This window comes from Zea mays, chromosome 5, assembly GCF_902167145.1.
Source record: "Zea mays cultivar B73 chromosome 5, Zm-B73-REFERENCE-NAM-5.0, whole genome shotgun sequence".
Taxonomy (NCBI): domain Eukaryota; kingdom Viridiplantae; phylum Streptophyta; class Magnoliopsida; order Poales; family Poaceae; genus Zea; species Zea mays.
In genome coordinates, this window is record NC_050100.1 from 187,686,926 (window position 1) to 187,704,693 (window position 17,768).

At 45.8% G+C, this 17,768-nt stretch overlaps 2 protein-coding genes across 2 annotated transcripts; both read right to left on the reverse strand.

Annotated features, from left to right (window-relative positions):
- Positions 1-1,803: 1,803 nt before the first annotated feature.
- On the reverse strand, positions 1,804-3,720 carry LOC103627405 (BTB/POZ domain-containing protein At2g24240). The gene has a single exon (XM_008647697.3). It carries the CDS (start codon positions 3,524-3,526, stop codon positions 2,027-2,029), a length of 1,500 nt encoding a protein of 499 aa, XP_008645919.1. The 5' UTR covers positions 3,527-3,720; the 3' UTR covers positions 1,804-2,026.
- A 7,122-nt stretch (positions 3,721-10,842) lies between these two features.
- On the reverse strand, positions 10,843-17,412 carry LOC100383153 (uncharacterized). The gene is made up of 14 exons (NM_001175818.1): positions 17,034-17,412; positions 16,554-16,757; positions 16,304-16,485; positions 15,664-15,790; positions 15,385-15,576; positions 15,045-15,095; positions 14,148-14,807; positions 13,579-13,683; positions 13,332-13,414; positions 12,994-13,045; positions 12,796-12,864; positions 12,689-12,717; positions 11,830-11,892; positions 10,843-11,599 (listed from the first exon to the last, which is right to left on the reverse strand). The coding sequence occupies exons 1-14, from the start codon at positions 17,151-17,153 to the stop codon at positions 11,143-11,145; spliced, it is 2,394 nt and encodes a 797-aa protein (NP_001169289.1). The 5' UTR covers positions 17,154-17,412; the 3' UTR covers positions 10,843-11,142.
- Positions 17,413-17,768: the final 356 nt, after the last annotated feature.

Here is a 17,768-nt window from a genome sequence, read left to right on the forward strand (position 1 = left end):
GTCAGATGATACCTGTGTACTCCATCACGTAATCGTGTATGGGCCACCCGATCGTGCCCTGGATCAAAAGGAGAAAAACCATGGGCCGGAATGCTGGCCCATAAGTACGATACGATGCGGCTCTATAGCCCAGCCTAGAATCGTAACATTAAAGTGTCGCTGTTCTCAATGAAGCCCATGGTTGTAGCCGCTTTCCGCAGTCGCCGCGCCGCGCCGCGCTCGTCGAGGCCCGCACATGCCGGTGCGGGCGGCGGGACAGCCCGCTCCCCACTGACCCGAGGAACGGGATCGCCCACTCAGGCGAATGGCGATCATCAGGCCTTTTCGCCCGAACATCCCTGCTACGTCTTCGGCTTCCCGTTGAACCAAATACTCGATTCACATCGGTGCCTGGAATTTTACGCACTACCATGGGCCGACAGACATTAACTACGCTGTTTCTTTCTTAAGGACTAAAATGGCCTTCTTATTTAGAGCTAGTTTGAGAATCCTTTTTTTCAAGGAATTTTCATTTATCCAATGGAAATTAGTTCATTTTCCTTGAAAAATAGAAATCCCTTGAAAAATGGTGTTCACAAATTAGCCCTTAAAGATTTTAGGTTTTTTCAATTCTCTCCGGGTTTTTTTTTTTGTCTTTCAAACTAACCTGAAGTTAAGGTGTGCCCCATCGGTGAAGGGCAACGTGGACACCGTGGAGGAGGCAGTAGTGTCACTGACGCCGGTGCGCGTACGATGGCAAGGCGTGCACGTAGTGGACGTGGTAGTCTGCACACTTTCTGTTCGGGTGGATTTCATTTTACTCCCTCCCTGACCAACCGTTCAGATCCGATGATGCCTGGACTCTGCCGGACTAGAAACGTAAGTACGTAGGAGTATATGATACCATACTCTTCTCTGTCGGAGCAACGACGAACACCTGACAGCAGCAGTTGCTTCCGGTGCTGAATTCCGAACCACTTCCACGAGCGCCGAGCAAACGAAGCGATTGCTTGCAAGGCTCCCTCCCCCGTCCTGGCAGGCAGCAACTGCCATTCAGACACCGGCGCCGAGTCTCTAGGGAGGCCCATCCCGTCCGCGCACGAGTGCACGACGACCGATTTATATGTGCAAACATCTCCCACGCCACCGTTTCCGTTTCGTGCCTGCGACCGCGAGACCCACGACACGCAGTACGCAGACGCATTTACGTACAATACAAGACGCCGATCGGGTATGTCAGGGTCTCGTCCTCCAGTAGGTACGACGAAAGATGCTCACCCGCCGCCGGCCTGCTCTCCTCGACCCCTGACCTCACTTCGTTTGTTAACGGTTAAGGGTGCTAGTGCTTTTCGAAAGCAGTTAAAGGCTGCATCAAAAGCATAGACACCGGAGCTAAATATGCACTGTCTTCTTTAGCGGAGAGCTTGGCAAAGTACAGAAGGGGGTGAGATGAGATCGTCAGGCCGACGAGTGGATAAATACGCTACTGAACAAGATCGTCAGGAGACAGAGATCTGAACATGATCCGCTTCTGCTCTCTCTCTCTCTCCTTTTTGTTCCCTTCCTTGCGGAGGTGGACAACGACAATCAGGGGAGCCAATTTTTGGAGACATGCATGTTTAGTGAAGTTCATCATGGTAATAAATAAATAATGTCATGTGATCAAGGCCCCATGGGACCTCCTGGTCAGTACACAGGACATCGGGTACGCAATGATCTCGACGCAACGTAGCCCCATGATTGCCTGCTGATGTCTTCAGGGTCCCCAGCAAAAGTCTTTTTTTTTGCTGGGTGATAATTAGCATCACAAGGAACAGAAAAGCAAAAGAAAGGCGTTTGTCGATAATGACAATACTGTGTGTGCTCCACTGATATCCATATTCCTTTCCACAAGCAAAAGAACCAGTGTCATCACAACGATGAGCAAGTTACAGTACTATGTGTGTGTTGTGTGTTTTCTGTCGAAACCTGTGTCAGTAATTCCTTTTACCAATTACTACTACCACCAACGAGCAAGAGAAACACGGCTAATCCTGCCGTGACACGGTCAGATGATCGCCGGCGGCGGCGTCTCCCATACGTCGAAGACATTCTCGTCGCTGTGCAGAGCGAAGATGCGATCGCCGCCGATGGAGAAGTCGCAGATGGCGCCGCCTTCGCTGCGGCGCAGCGTCGACGTGAGCACGTGGTCGGGGCCGCTGAACACCGAGATGGCGTCGCCCGTCGACGCGAACAGCTGGCCGCCGTACGTGGCGAGCTTCGGGTAACAGACCTCCTCGCCGAGCGCTTTCGCCTTCCCGCCCGCCGCCAGCTTGCTCCGCGATCGCCACCGCACGCCGCCGGCGCTGCTCCGGAGGTCGAGGAAGCCGAGGTCGTCGTACTGGTTGATCACGCACACCGACCTCCCGTCCTCCATCGCGACGGCGTGTACCGCGTGCTTGTCCTCGAGCGACGCCGGCGTGCCGACGTCGGACCACGACCAGACGACGCTCCTGTCCCTGAAGTCGAGCAGGCTGATGGAGGAGGAGTCGGCCCGCGGGAACATCGTGGCCACCATGAGCGCGCCGGTGCCGTCCAGCCACTGGAGCCTGTCGGCGTCGCCTAGCGCGCAGCCGGGCGGCTCGTAGAAGAAGTCGGCCTGCTCGCCCGTGTTGCGGTCCCAGACGCCGACGCCGTACTCGTTGAGCCGGCCCTTGCAGCTCGCGAAGACGGCGCACCCTGACCCTCCTCCCCCGTCGAAGGCCAGGGCGCCGGCGGTGAACGACCGAGGCTGGCGGGCGTGCGCGACGCGGAAGCGGTGGCGCAGGCCGCCCGTGAGCGCGGAGAAGGCGGCCACGCCGCCGTCGTGGCCGTCGCGGCGGCCGGGCCGCTCCCGCGCGGCGACCAGGAGCGTGGCGGCGTCCAGGTACGCCGCGTCGTTGACCGGCGCGTGGGCGAGGCACACGGGGCGGCGCTCCTCGAGCATCCAGTTGTAGACGCGCACGGCGCCGCCGTGCGCGACGCAGCAGCCGCCGTCGGGCGCGGCGCGGACGGCCGTGCCGTCCCCCGGCGCGCGCCCGGGCACGGACGCCGCCAGGCGGACGCGGTCGCCGTCCAGCTCCCCGAGGCGCGCGGCGCGGACGCGGTCCAGGAGGCCGTAGTAGAGCGCCTCGCGGTAGAGCGTCGCCTCGGGGACGCCCGGCGGCACGTGGAGCGCCCCCGTGCGGAGGAGGTCCAGCAGCACCGCGAAGCACGCCGGGTCGCGGTCGATGAAGTACTCGGCCGCGCCGTCGGGGCACGCGTTCCAGGAGGCGTCCACCATGGCGCCGAGCATGGTGTCCCGCCCCGCGCTGGAGAGCGTGGCGGCCGTCGTCTCGAACACCCGCCCGCCGACGTTGATGCGCACGCGCCCGCGGCACGCCGCGGGAGTGCACATGGCCGATGGATCGCAAAAGGAGCCGCTGTCGCAGGTTATAGTTGGTGCGCACGGCCGTTTTGAATCGTGGGGGATGAGACGGGCAGGAGGACCCGGGTCGCGGAGCTGGCGTATATAACGGCGCGGCAGCATCGTGCGGAGCTGACGTGCCGGCTGGGCTGGGACGGAGAAAAGGAGGCGCGGGCGCGGCAGTGGGCAACGGCAGGTCGGCCAGGTCCAAGAACCTAGAGGATTTGGTCGTCTCGCGCACGACGTCACTGCGCACACGTCCACACCCCGGCGGTTGTTGCGTTGACGCGAGACGGGAGTGGGACAGGGAGGGTATGTTTGGTTGCCTGGCCCAACGCACGACCAGGCCCATTTGAAACAATCACGTCATGTTTGGTATCCTGGCCCAGCTTGGAGGCCTGGCTGAGGCGAGCCACATCTAACTTCGTGGCCAGACCCAATTGAAACGTAGCTAACTTTCTTCGCGTATCAGCCTGGCCCGTGCTCGCCCACTGCGCTAGGGTTCACTTGCCTCTCGAGTTCACTCGCAGCCGCAGCCGCCGCGGCTCTCGCCTCTCCGGTTCACTCGCAGTCGCCATCGCGGAGGCGTTCCAGAGCGGCGGCCACCATCGCCGGCACCTCCACGTGGTCGACCTCGACGTGTCGTACGACTTCCAGTGGCCCTCCTTGATCTAGTCCCTGTCGGCCGCCGCCGCGAGCACGAGCGCGAGAACGAGCAGCGCATAACACGACGGCGACGGCGACGAGCCAGTTTCCCTGCGAATCACCGGCTCCGGCACGAGCCACGACGAGCTGCGGCGAACCAAGGCGCGGCTGGCGCGGCTGCTGCTTCCACCTTTCACGGCCAGTCTCCGGTACTTCTCCGTGGTGTTCGACTCGCTGCACAAGTGCCTCCCCGCCGACAGCGCCGAGAGGATCGCCATCGAGAGCGGCCACCTGGGCGTGGAGATCAGCGACGGGTTGGGTTTTGGTTTGTTAATTAGTTTTTTTATGCTTCTTTAATTTCTTCTTTGATTGATTACATATATAGATTGATTGATTACATATATAGATATATACACCCATGTAAAGTAGATGTCAAACCAGTTATTGCACACGATTGATACGAAGTAGTCCCAAGAGTCGTTTCAAAATTTCACAATCTAAATTATCATTTGGAGAGTCATTTTTCCATAAAATACCACTATCTATATATTTTCAATCTTCAAAAGTCTTTTTATATTTTAGAGAGTCAATCACGTTTTTATATCTTATTTATATTTTAGAGAGCCACATCTGTATCAAATTACTCTCATGAGTTTCTGTTTATGTTTGTTGGTCTAGATACTCTCATGATTTCTAAGGCAATTTTGTTTCTGTCACAAACTAGATATGCATGAGAAACTGGATCTGGATATGGAATTACAAATTGTTTCTGGCAGATTCTATTTATGTTTGTTGGTCTGCCAACAAATTGTTTATGTTGCTACTATAGTTCATATGATTGTAATTCAAATGATTGGATATTCACAAATTGTTGGTCTGCCAACAGTTTCTGTTTATGTTTACAGTTTCTGTTTATAGTTTCTGTCATCAGTACCAAACAATGTGTTTATAGTATCAACTGATTGGATATTCAAATGATTGGATGATTGCAATTAGTTACATTTATGGGTCAAAATCATATTTTTAGTTCAAATCTGCTGTAATTTGTTTAATAGCACTTAAATTTTTTTAATTTGGCGGGAGCTGCATTTTACACATTAAAACTGGTGGCAACCCAATTAGGCTAAGCTAAAAAAAATGCGAACCAAACAATGTATCATATGGGCCTGGTTCATTTTGACCAGGCAACCAAACATTTTAGATGGGCTTTATACATGCGGGCTCCATTGAGCCTGGGCCTCTCACTGAGACAGGCTCATGCTGGGCCAAGCAACCAAACACATCCGGAGTGGCTGGGGGACTCCGCCTCCGCCCTGTGGTGGGGCGGGCGCCGGCGATCACTGGAGTGGGTTGGCCGGTTCGGTGCGTGGGACGAGGAGGTTGCTCTCCTGAAGTGCGGGTGCGTGGCTCGCAAATCTAGCAGGTCGCCTGATGTCGCGATCTCGGTGCCTGTGCTCGCGGGTTTGGGGCTGGAACTGAAAGCGAGCGTAATGGTAGTGGATCAGAAAGTTCTGTGGATGGGTTGGGGGGCGGACACCGGACAGTGGGCTGGGAGGTGTCGCGTTGCACGCCCCAAAAGCTGCCGCTCGTACTCGGTCCGCGGCGAAGATCCCGAACCACTCTCGAGCAGCACGACGCCGGGACTATAGTATACTAGCTCTAAAAGCGGCAGCTGCAGCCCCATTCAGTTCAGTACACTATCTGAGAGCTAGTAGTGACCAGGACAACTTAACAGCGGCAGGTAGAACGAGCGGCCACCTTTTTAGGACGCTGGATTGGGCTTAAAGAGTGGAAATGCAAAAGCAAAAGACACCGGTTCTTCCGTTCTTGTATTCCTAGTAGGCACGTAGCGCAATCATAGGCTAGTTCGGCTTCTGGCAACTTCTGGCCACCAAAAGCTGTTACGGACTGCCAAACGCTCAACTTTTCAGTCAGCTTCTATAAAATTCGTTAGGGCAAAAACTATTCAAAATCAATATAAACACATAATCGATTGAGTCATTGTAATAGTAGGATTCCGTTACTTTATAGATCCTGAGCCCTATGAACAACTTTATCTTCCTTCACACGTAATCGTAATAATACTCAAATTCTCCCCACAGCCAGATTCTCTTCACAGCCAGATTTTTAGAAAAGCTGGTCAGAAAAAAGCTGAACCAAACAGGCCCCTAGTAGGCAGGGTACCGCCTGGGATTGTGAATTTGAGCTCACAATACTGCGATGCAGAGGAACTGATTCACCACGCGACGTCAGCTCATCCTCGTCTACGGCACGCAAATGTACTGTCCGTGAATCCCAGTGAGACTGAGAGATCCAACAGATGACAAGAGGGAGGCAGAAATTCTCTGCAGGAAAAGCAGCAGGACAGGAGAACGGCGACGGCGATCGAGCTGGCAGAGCAGCGCACTCAGGTCTTCATCGTTGGTCGGCGGCTGTGGCGCCGCCTCGGGTTGTCTTCGCGTCATTCCTTTCTTTGATGAAAGAAACGCACGCGTTCTTATCTTATCGGTTCGACGAGCGCCTAATCCCACTGCCTAGTCTTGTACAGTACTCTGGTTGACCGTGGTTCATGCAGACGTAGAATTCGAGCTAGCCGTTCGATGTGTTTTCGACTCGTTGAACTGGTCGCCGTCCTGATGCTTCCATGCATGCGGCGTTCCGTGCGCTGACCAAGTAGGGACGTTTTCTTTTTCTTCTTCTCGTTCTTGAGAAGGACCTGATCGATGTGTTGCTGACCGTTCCTGATGACTCGGTTTAAAATGAAAGGGAAAAGGAGCAGCTGGCGCAGGCTGACAGAACCAAACCCGTTCCACTTGCTGTTGAGGTTGAGGAGACGAGACCCAACCGTATTTAGGGACTTGCTATTTCGTATTCGACGGCGGAGGAAAGCGGCAGGCTAATTCCATATTCCACGTATTTAGGACTTGCTAATTCATATCTAGGTTATCTCTTAAATTTAAGAGACTTGCAAATGACCTGCAGTCCTGGAGCCAAAAATCTGTGGGGTAATGTTTCTACTCAACTTGCTTTGGCCAAGATGACCCTACATCTTTTGGAAATTGCCCAAGACAGCAGATCCTTGTGGCTGGCTGAAGAGTAGTTGTGGAAAAAACTAAAATTATTATGTCTTCATCTTTCTTCTTTCGAAAGAACCATTGCTAGATTAAGGTCTAGAGTGAACTTTATCAAAACCCCAATACAGCTTTCTTTCATGCGCAAGCCAGGTTCAGGAAAAAGAAGAACTTTATTCATAAACTGATGGTCGACGAGAACCTCGTTACTTCTCAAGAGGCTAAACAGCAGGCTATGTTTCAGTTTTATAAGGATCTGGTTGGTAAAGAGTCTGAGCGAAATTTTAGTCTTAACCTTGCTAATTTTCATAAAGGCAATTTGGAGCTCTCGCATTTTGATAATCCTATTTCTTTGGAGGAAATCAATTCTGCTGTTTTAAGTCTTCCTAATGATAAAGTCCCTGGACCTGGTGGATACACAGGGCGTTTTTATAAATGTTGTTGGGATATAATCAAATGGGACCTACTGGCTGCAGTCTTAATTCTCCAACAAGGATCCCCTGGAAGGCTTGATTTGTTGAATTCAGAATATATTACTCTCATTCCAAAGCATGTTGAAGCTATTCTTTCGGGTGATATTAGACCAATCAGTCTAGTTCACAGTTTTGCGAAACTTATCACTAAAATTCTAGCTAACAGGTTAGCTCCTGAGCTGGATAAAATGGTTAGCACAAATCAAAGCGCCTTCATTCGGGGTAGATGTATTCATGATAACTTTATTATGGTCAGTCAAACTACCAAGATGTTGCATCGGGAAAAAAATCCCTGCAATTTTCTTGAAGCTGGACATTAAAAAGGCATTTGACTCAGTGCATTGGGCATTTCTTCTGGAAATTCTTCGACACTTGGGTTTTGGACAGGTTTGGTGCAATCTGATTTTGAACCTGCTATGGACATCTTCCACTCAAGTTCTTGTCAATGGAGTGCCTGGACAGCCTATAAATCTCAAGTGTGGGTTGAGACAAGGTGATCCTCTATCTCCCCTTTTATTCATCCTAGTCATGGATGTTCTTAATAGCCTATTCATCAGGGCAGATGAGTGTGGATTATTACACCCCCCCCCCCCCCTCGTTGGTAGAAACATTAGCCAAAGGGTTTCAATATTTGCAGATGATGTTGTTGTGTTTGTAAAACCAGTTTCTGGGGACTTAGTGGTGGTCAGAGAAATTTTGAGGTGCTTTGGTGTTGCCTCAGGTCTTCGTACTAACTTGCAAAAAAGTTTCTCCTACCCAATTCAGTGCAATAATGAGAGGACTGCGTTGTTCAGACCTTGGGGTGTGCCTCAAAAAAATTTCCACAACCTATCTGGTCTCCCTCTAAGTAGCAAAAAACTTAGTGATGGGGATCTTGCTCACTGGATAGAAAAAATTGATGCCAAGCTTCCAGGATGGAAGGCTAAGCTTTTAAATCTTGCGGGAAGAATCACTCTTATCAAATCTGTTCTCTCTGCCATCCCAGTTTACTTATTTATTGCTCTTAATGCTCCTAAATGGGTTATCAAAGTCATTGATAAAATTCAACGGAATTTCTTGTGGAAAGGAAGAAAGGAGGCTAGAGGAGGTAATTGCCTTGTAGCTTGGGATAAAATCTCTCGGCCTCTTGATTTAGGGGGGGCTTGTAATTCCTAATCTCCAAAAGATGAACTGGACCCTACAATTGTGATGGCTTTGGCTACAAAAAAACTGCTCCTTTGAAGCCTTGGAGTGGCCTGAATCTTAAAATATCTTCTCAGGTCCGAGCTTTATTTCAGGTAGCAGTGACTACCACCATTGGTAATGGTATTTCAACTTCCTTTTGGAAAGATAAGTGGATTCATGGGTATTCTATTGTGGATATAGCTCCCCTTATTGCTGCTGCAGTTCCGATGAAGATTAAAGAAGGACTGTGCAGCAGGCCCTTACCTCTCATTTCTGGGTTCAAGATATCCAGAGGAATCTCTATCTGGCTGATATTGAGCAATATCTACAATTATGTGAGGTAATTGAATCTTTTCAGCTTCCAAATTCAAATGATCAGCATGTGTGGATATTTAGCAACGATGGTCTGTACACCTCCAAACCTGCCTATAGAGTTTTTTTCATTGGAGCAGAATCCTTTGAGCCCTGGAAAAGAATTTGGAAGAGCTGGGCAGCTCCTAAGTGTAAGACTTTTGTTTGGCTGGCCATAAATAACAAATGTTGGACAGCAGACAGACTTAAAAAAAGGGGGCTTGATCATCCTGAAAATTGTGTTCTATGTGACCAAGAAGACGAAACTGTGCAGCATATTCTATCTAATTGAGTATTCACAAGACAGTTTTGGCATAATATTTTAACTCCAATTGGTCTCCCTTCTGTGGGTCCTAAGATAAGAGATTCAATTTTTGCTGAATGGTGGAGAAAGGTTTCAACCAAGATTTCCAAGAGCAAAAGAAAGGGATTTAATAGTATGGTAATCCTTGGGGCTTGGAGTATTTGGAAGCAGCGAAACAGGTGTGTTTTTGAAGGAGCTCGACCCTACCTTACTACCTTAGAGGACGGATTTAAAGACGAGATGAGATTGTGGTTTTCTGCTGTAGCCAAGAACATGCGCTCTCTTTTTTACCTTTGATAGAGAAAGGAAAGCTTATAGCCTATTAAAAGACTGGGTGATGGTGTGTCGTATGTGTCTGTGCGGTGTGTGTTTTGTAAGGGTGAGTCTGTGTTTGTGTTGTGTGTGTTCTGTTTGTCCCGGGCCGCAGGTCCTTTTTCCCTGTACTTTAATTTAATGATATGCAGCTCTCCTGCGTATTTGAGAAAAAAAATATCTAGGGTTTCTACACCGTGCCTTCAAAGGTTCTTCGGTCTTATTCTCAGTTATTCCCTCCTAGATTGTATAAGCTGAAATATGGTAAAATAGTAGAAGAGTAAAATATCACTTTTAAACTAATAAATAAGATAAAATAAGTTAATACTTTATTTATGGTCTTCCACTTAGAGGGTGACAATGAGCTCTAAATTTTACACTACAAGATTTAAGAATCAGATCGGATTAGGATCGGACCCTATTTATATTTATTTTTGAACTAAAATTTATTTAGAGTCCTAGCAGCATTTTGTGAAGAAGAATTTAGATCATGATCCATTACCCCTACTCTCACTCTTCCATTATAATTCAATTTATATAATTTAGTAGAAAAACATCATGCTCGATTTCATTTCAGAGGCGTCTGCAGGCTGCAGCGACAAACTACGATCACCGACCAGCACACAAGCAACTAGATTGAGCATCTTCCTGCCTGCCGCGGAACCTGCCTGGAGACGGTCTTACACGTATACGACTTCCTTTCTGATAAAACTTGAGGTTGCAGTCATTTGCAATGTGAACATTGGACCTTGGTGCCCCATGGGAGAAACATCCAAAATTTCTTGAGAACCGAAGAAACTCTTGTTACTATCATATATTTTAATTGTCATATTAAGAGTTTGTTCGTTAAGACTCTTCTATTTTCAAAAAGACTCCGATTTATCAATTATTCACCAGAAAAATACTTTAGTGGAAGGCTCCGACTTCACTTTTATTCAGCAGAAATTAGCCTTTTCTCAAGTGAAGTTTTGATACGGCTGCCTTTTCTAAAGCCGTGCCAAATACAAGCTCTAAACAAAAAATCAGATTGAGGCCCTTGCTGCTTCCTTATCGAAGGGCCTATGAGATCCGTGCCCAACTTAAAAACCAGGCCAACATCCTAGCCGAAAAGGTGCATTTGCTACAAAATCCACTGCTTAAATTGCTTATAATAAATAGAACATCAATAAGCTACAACACCACCAGACAACACGATGCCATGGGCCTCACAGCGAGCATTGGGTTGATTCCGCTCAAAGCTCAACACCAATGCACCATGCATCTGACCACAATGAACACATGTTAATCCTAGCATTACAGCTATAGCAAATGTTGCTTCCACACCTAACTATCAGAGACCAAACTGACGAAATTTCGAGTTAACACTCAATAATACAAGGTGCACATCCATTTACAAAAGAAGTTCCATCAGTGTTAGCTTCAAGCCTTCCTTCTGCGCTTCTTTCCTGTAGAAGCGTTTCCTGGTGCCTCCTGCTCTATTTCAGCTGCCTTAACTTCTTTCTCCTTCCCCTTCTCTTTGTCAGCGTCACCCGCAGGAGTACCAGCATTTTTTAGTTTCCGACCTGGCCTAGCTTTTCCTTCAGTGGACTTGCCTTCGTCTTTTGAATCCTTGCCTTTGCTAATAGCCTCCTTAGGTCTGCTTGCACTCCTGTCATCTTTAGGCAATTCATCCTTTGTCTCAGTTGATACACTAGCTTTGTCCTTGGAGCTCTTCTCGAGTTCCTTTATAAGATTGGGGCCAGTTTTTGGTGTTTCTTTGGTATTCTTGCCGGCAGTTTTCCCCTTTGTGCTCGGAGTAGCTGAGTTACTAGGTGTGCCATTGCTGGATCTTACACCTTTTGGACGTCCTCTTTTCTTTGGATGATCAACAGCATCACTGCAGCCATGCAGAAAACAGTATCAGAAAAGATACATGCATGAGCGACTTCTTTGTATCAATTACTTACTCCCTCCGTCCCAAATTAGTATTCACTTTAGCTCTTAGTTTTTATGTCTATATTCAAATGGGTGATGACGAATCTAGACACATACAAAACATATACATCAATTATTGTATGAATCCATTAAAAGCCTAAAACGAATTTTAATTTGGGACAGAAGGAGTACCTTTTAGGTGTCTCTGTATTTTCTTCCTTCACTGCATCAGCTTTTCTTTTTCTGCCTCCTGGCCTGTTGAACAAATAATAACACGAACTTAACAGAAGCACTTATCAAGAGGCATTAGATTATTGGCATGCTTGGAATTTAGATAAATAGTCAACTATCAATTGCCAGCAGGCGATTGTGCAGTTTGCTGGTCTCCATAAACTAGTCTACAACAAACATCTCCCTCATACTTATTTCAGAAGAAAAAAAACAACTTCGAGACTAAGGAGGTGTTTGAATGCACTAAAGCTAATTGTTAGCCGCTAAAATTAGTTGAAGACGTCCAAACAGTCTAGCTAATAGTTCAACTAACTATTAGCTACTTTTAGTAAATTAGCTCATAATTAGCTACTTGTTTGTTAGCTAGCTAATTCAGCTAGCAATTTTTTAGCTAACTAACTATTAGCTCTAGTGCATTCAAACACTCCCTAAGATGGAATTTGATTAACATTATGCGAGTATACTTGGCAACTCCAACAACTGTGGAGTGAACATAGCAAACTAAGAACCAAAGCCAATGCTCGGTCCTGATTAGAATCACACTGAAATCAGAGAATCACACTACTTAACCATAACCCAGACATCTAACTATTCAGGAGATCTAGTTTATGATCGCCCACACATGCAGGTGAGCAAAAATATTAGCAGCAAAACATTAAAAGAGTCAGTGACCCTATTCGCGTAAGGGCAAGTAAACATGGAACTAGTTCTACTGCCAGCTGATGCATGAACAAATATCCAAATAATAGTTATGGCAGAGATATAGCTGTAACTTTGGCATTGAAAATGCAAAAAATAGCATAAAGATTAGTTTGCTTACGTTTCAGATGCCACAGAAGCTCCCTTCTCCTGTCAGAGTAAAAGTTAATCAGAAACTAAGGAATCAGTACGAAATTATAAAATTATCATGAGTAAAAATGTGCATACCTCACTGATGAATTCCCACTTTTCATCCCTCAACAGTAGTACCTCTACGTCCCCATCATCATATGCGACCTGGGCTCCCGAAAAGGAAGAAAACATGATGACAAGAAACATAAAATAAATAAAGATCCACTAATTAACACTACTTTTTCCTGCAAGCTAAATAACCAGAGCAGGATCTAGCAGTGCACAAAGACACACCTTGTGCCTCTTAGAAACAGAATCAAATGACTCCACAACACCATTGTAGAACCTGCAAAATAATAAAAAGGGTTAAAATCTGGAAAAGAACAAAAAACATTAAGCGAACGCAGTGTGATTTGCTAAATCCAAATAGTAACATTCATTTCTAAAAGAGCAACCATCAGAAAGGAAGTGTCAGGATTGGAACTACTAAAAAATAACAAGACATAATAAATAAGTAAAAAAGAAACTGGTTTACAAATAATAATGGCTACGTTATAATATAAAACAGAGAAGAAAATAACCAGTTCAACAAGCGTCAAAATTCAGAATATTGAACTGTTCATTCTACTTACATCTTATCATCTGGCCACCAAACTTTGATCCTTGCACCAACTAGACTTTTATCAAGTCCTTTGCTTTTCCTTGAACGAGGAGGCTGTAAAAAGGAACTCAAGAATCAGATTTAGGTTGGAATATTGAAATAATAAGACAGATATATAAAACCATTAAGAACTTGTTAGGTATCAACATGAAGAAAATTCTGGAATAAGCAAAAGACCAATCGATCAAACATTTCAAGCTCAACTATACACCATATACCTCTTCAGTTTCTTGTTCTTGCTTCATTTTAGGTGTGCTATTCTCTGTGCTTTGCCCTTTGGTTCTACCTGGGACCTTAGTCGAAGATTTTGGTGTTATCATTTCCTTCATTGTGGTAAAAGAGTCAGTAGAGTACACTATTCACTATTAAAGGTGCAACACAATAAAAGGCAAGGAAAAAACATGATGGCATATCAAATGAAGTGTTGAATGTTTGTGGCTTCGTGCAATTAGATCTCTAGGTTTCAATTCCAACAAAGGTATACTCTAACCAGCAACTAAAAGTCAAGGAATAACAAAGTTACAAAAATAGAATATTCTAAATACATGTATTTTTATACTAAAAAGTAGAGAAGAGTTGTTACCTAACAACAGTGAAAATTAAACTTACAAAAACATGTTATCAAACAAATAAATAGAAATTCAAAAACTATAAGAGGGATCCATAATAGTACAACCTAGCAGATATCAGACCATGTTGTACACAATAGAGGGAGGACTAAATGTAAAAAGCAGATAATATTGATAACCCAACACAAAACCTCTCAGTGTTAAGAGAAAAAGAAAACCTTTAAACTCAGATCCTTGGCAGGATCCTCAGATAGGTTTTCATCCTTCTGTTGCTTTGAATTGTACTTTTGGGTCTTCTTAGATGATTCTCCTTCACCAGCCTTCTTTGTGGACTTCTCATCCTTCGCTGATCGTTTCGCCAACTTTCCGGCTGAATCACCTGCCTCATTGACCTTTTTCAAATCTGAACCTGAAGATTGATCCTTTCCAGCAGCCTTCTTCTGCGATGACTTTGGGCCAGGAGGACGGCCTCGCTTTGGTTTAGGTGTACAATCAGCAGCCGTTGATGTATCATCAGCGGCTCCATCGGTACCCTCTGCAGATGCTTCCTTTTTAGTGTCAGCATCAGAATGCACAGGTGCTTCACATTTATCGGACAGTTTAAGCTTAGCACTTTTGTCTGAATCAACGGCAGCTTTCTTTTCGGGCTTTGCAGTATCGAACTCCGCACCTTCATTGTGGTCAGATTTCAACTGATCAGTATCTGTTATGTCATCAGCATAGCAAGGTTGTTCAGTCTTCTCTTTTGGTGGTCCTTGATCAGATTCGCTAGTATCTGGTAGGGTAGCACCACTGCTAATAGCAGTACCTGTATTACCATTCATACAAGTACCGTCTTGTTCAGGACGGCTAACATCTTGCTCTGCCTTTGAAGATTCCTGCCAAAAAATATACATGTTGTTAGATCAGCCATTTAGAAGGGCAAACCTGGTGCTGTGGTGAGAGCTGTCACACTGAGTCACCAGGTCATAGGTTCGAATCAGACTCTCTGCATTTGCCAGGAGGATTGCCTCAGGTTATCCCTTCCCTGGACCCCACTCATGTGGGAGCCTCCAGCACTAGGTCTGCCCTGTTAGATCAGCCATTTACATAAATACAGAAGATGCAGATTATACCTGAGGCAATTCATCAGAAATAGTCCTTTCAGAGAGCTTGCCATCATCCACCTGAACATTAAGACATCAAAGTAAGACACAAATCAATAAAAAGCACTTTCTTATAAAGTTTAAACGTAGTTAGTTTCACTCTACATGCTAAAATCTAAATCATGGTTTCACCTCCCAAACCATCCAATTCTACCTAGTGAAGTGAACGATCATGCATTACATTCATATCTGAAACAAAACAAGGACAGAGAAAACAAGATTGCCCATTCTAGCACCTCTTAGAATGGCATGGCAGTTATCAAGCAAACAACTTTCAACATTAATCATAGAAGTTAGTAATTTAACTAACCGTGTCCTTCCCAGAAGGATCAGCATTGTTATCTTCCCTGTCATCTGAAACATCTTCACAAACCGATGCGACGATTTGGCTGTATTCGCTCAAGGAAGTGCCTTTTAGTGATTGCAGAAAGACTGGCTTAAGTTTCTCACGGCATGTGCCTATCACTTTTTCAGCAAGCTCAAAGGAAGCTGAAGAAGATTCCTGGAAATAAAATCAAAATTATTAGATCATGTCAGCCTTATGTATGTAAATCTATGTTGCTGATGTGAGAAAAATTAAGGATGATACCTTTTCTTCTTTTCTAACATTTTGGAGTAGACATGAAGCAATCTGTGGTTGGACATCCTCACTCTCCTCAATTACCAATCTCATTATTGTTTCCATGCAGCATATGACGGCTTCTGAATGCCCAGAACTGAAATAAGACACAGTAAAGTTCAAAACTTGTAGAAATAATATTAAATACAACATACTTCTGAAACCAAGAGATCTGGCCTATTTAACAAATTTAGCAGCAGGACATAGTAAACCAAAGATTAAGAACAAAATAAAAAAGATTCATTTATCATTATTCAATAAAATACTGGGCGTCTTGCGGAGCAATGACGAGTTTAGAATTGAAATTTCAACATTAGCAGTTAAGTAAGACTGGCAAAATTACACATGTATAGTTTTAGTATCTAATAGAAAACAAATAAGACCAAAAGTAGATTATGTGATTTCATTTAACAGATCCAAGGAAAAAAAATGTAGCCATCGAATGCTCATGTTACTTAATAAATCTTAGACATATAAACTATGCTAGACAAATTTAAATGAACTTGAGAATGTATCCAGGATATATCTTAGCAAAAACAGTTTTAGTGCATCAAGAAATCCAGAAAGAAGAGAAATAGATGAAGGTAAGAATATTTAAGATAGTTCTTACTTAACAGTCCTCAAGAAGTGATGGAACATATCATTTATCAAATCGTCACATTCAAGATCTAGCATCACCACACAGGACCGAACTTTTGCGACTGTATCAAGAATTGAAGTTCTCCTTCCAAAGAAGGGGCTCTCTATGTCATCCAGATGCTTGAAGGCCTCCACAATTAAAGAGAATACATCCTAAAACCAAGTAAAAACACGTGTAAGTACAGAACAGTAGAAATCTTTTTATTCAGGGCAGACTATACCTTCATTGCATCGTCATCATATGGAGCATCTGGCGCTGTGATCCGTGTGATCTCAGATATGCATGATGCCACGGCAAGTCTAATATTTGAATCAGCATGGGCCAGCAGCTCTTTCTTGACAAGAGCTGCAGTTGCTAGTTGAAGAGCATTCGATGTGCTTTCAGGAGGTGACTGCTCAACTTTTAGTAAACACTCCTCAACTTCCTGCATGAACAAACCATCAACTTGATGACTTCATACAGCTAAAAAATGAAATATGGAGCAGTGGTGAATAAAATAGAGTAATGCTAAGCTGCAACCCTGTATTCGTCAAAAACCTCAATCAAATCAATAAGATACGAAGAGGCCAACACCACCAGTTTCCTATCGAACCAAACAGCACCATCAACCGCAAACACGACACATCATAGAAGCGCAGTCCTAACACATGCATAACAATCAACGAGAGGAGAACAAGGGCTGAATGAGAAGCAGGCTCACGATGAGGAGGTTGAGCAGGTCCTCCGCGTCGTCGGGAGGCGCCTGCAGCCGTTCCCCGACCTCCCTGAGCCGGTCCTCTAGCTGCCGCGTCTCCTGTTCGGCGGCAGGATCCTCCGCCATTTCCCCGGCCAAAACGGGCGTCTACGCGGCCGGATCGAGAGCGCCCGCTCTAGATCTGCCGCTCCTAGGGTTTCCCCTCGCGGCGCGAGTGCGACTGGACGAGAGCAGGTGGCTTTCACGCTCGGCGCCCCGCCGCGCGGAAGAGCACTCGAGGGTTTAGCGGTGGAGCGGTGGTGGATGACGAGGCAATCCGTAGTGGTGTTCTCTTCTCGCCCCCGCGGGCCGCGGCCCCCGTCCCTCTCCTCTCTTCCGCGCGACGCGACGAGGTTTCGGCGCGGAAGGGGCTGTTGTGTTCGCTTCTGCCTGGGGGTATTGAGGATTCACTCAAAAGGCATTCTATTACAAAAGATTAAAAAATTCATGCGTGAGCCTGTCTAGTGTCTAGGAACTTGATTATGAACTCCACGCAAATCCACAAGGAATCAAAAAATAACCTTCGATATGAAAAAACTGATAAAATAACACCATCTAGAGTTTCTCGAACGGAGGCTCGATAGGAAAACTGTGTAATAAAACATCGCCGCACATTATAGCTCTACGGTTTTTATTTATAAATATATAATACAAAATATAAAAATATGTATGTTTTATTAGTTATATAGATGTGAACGTGAG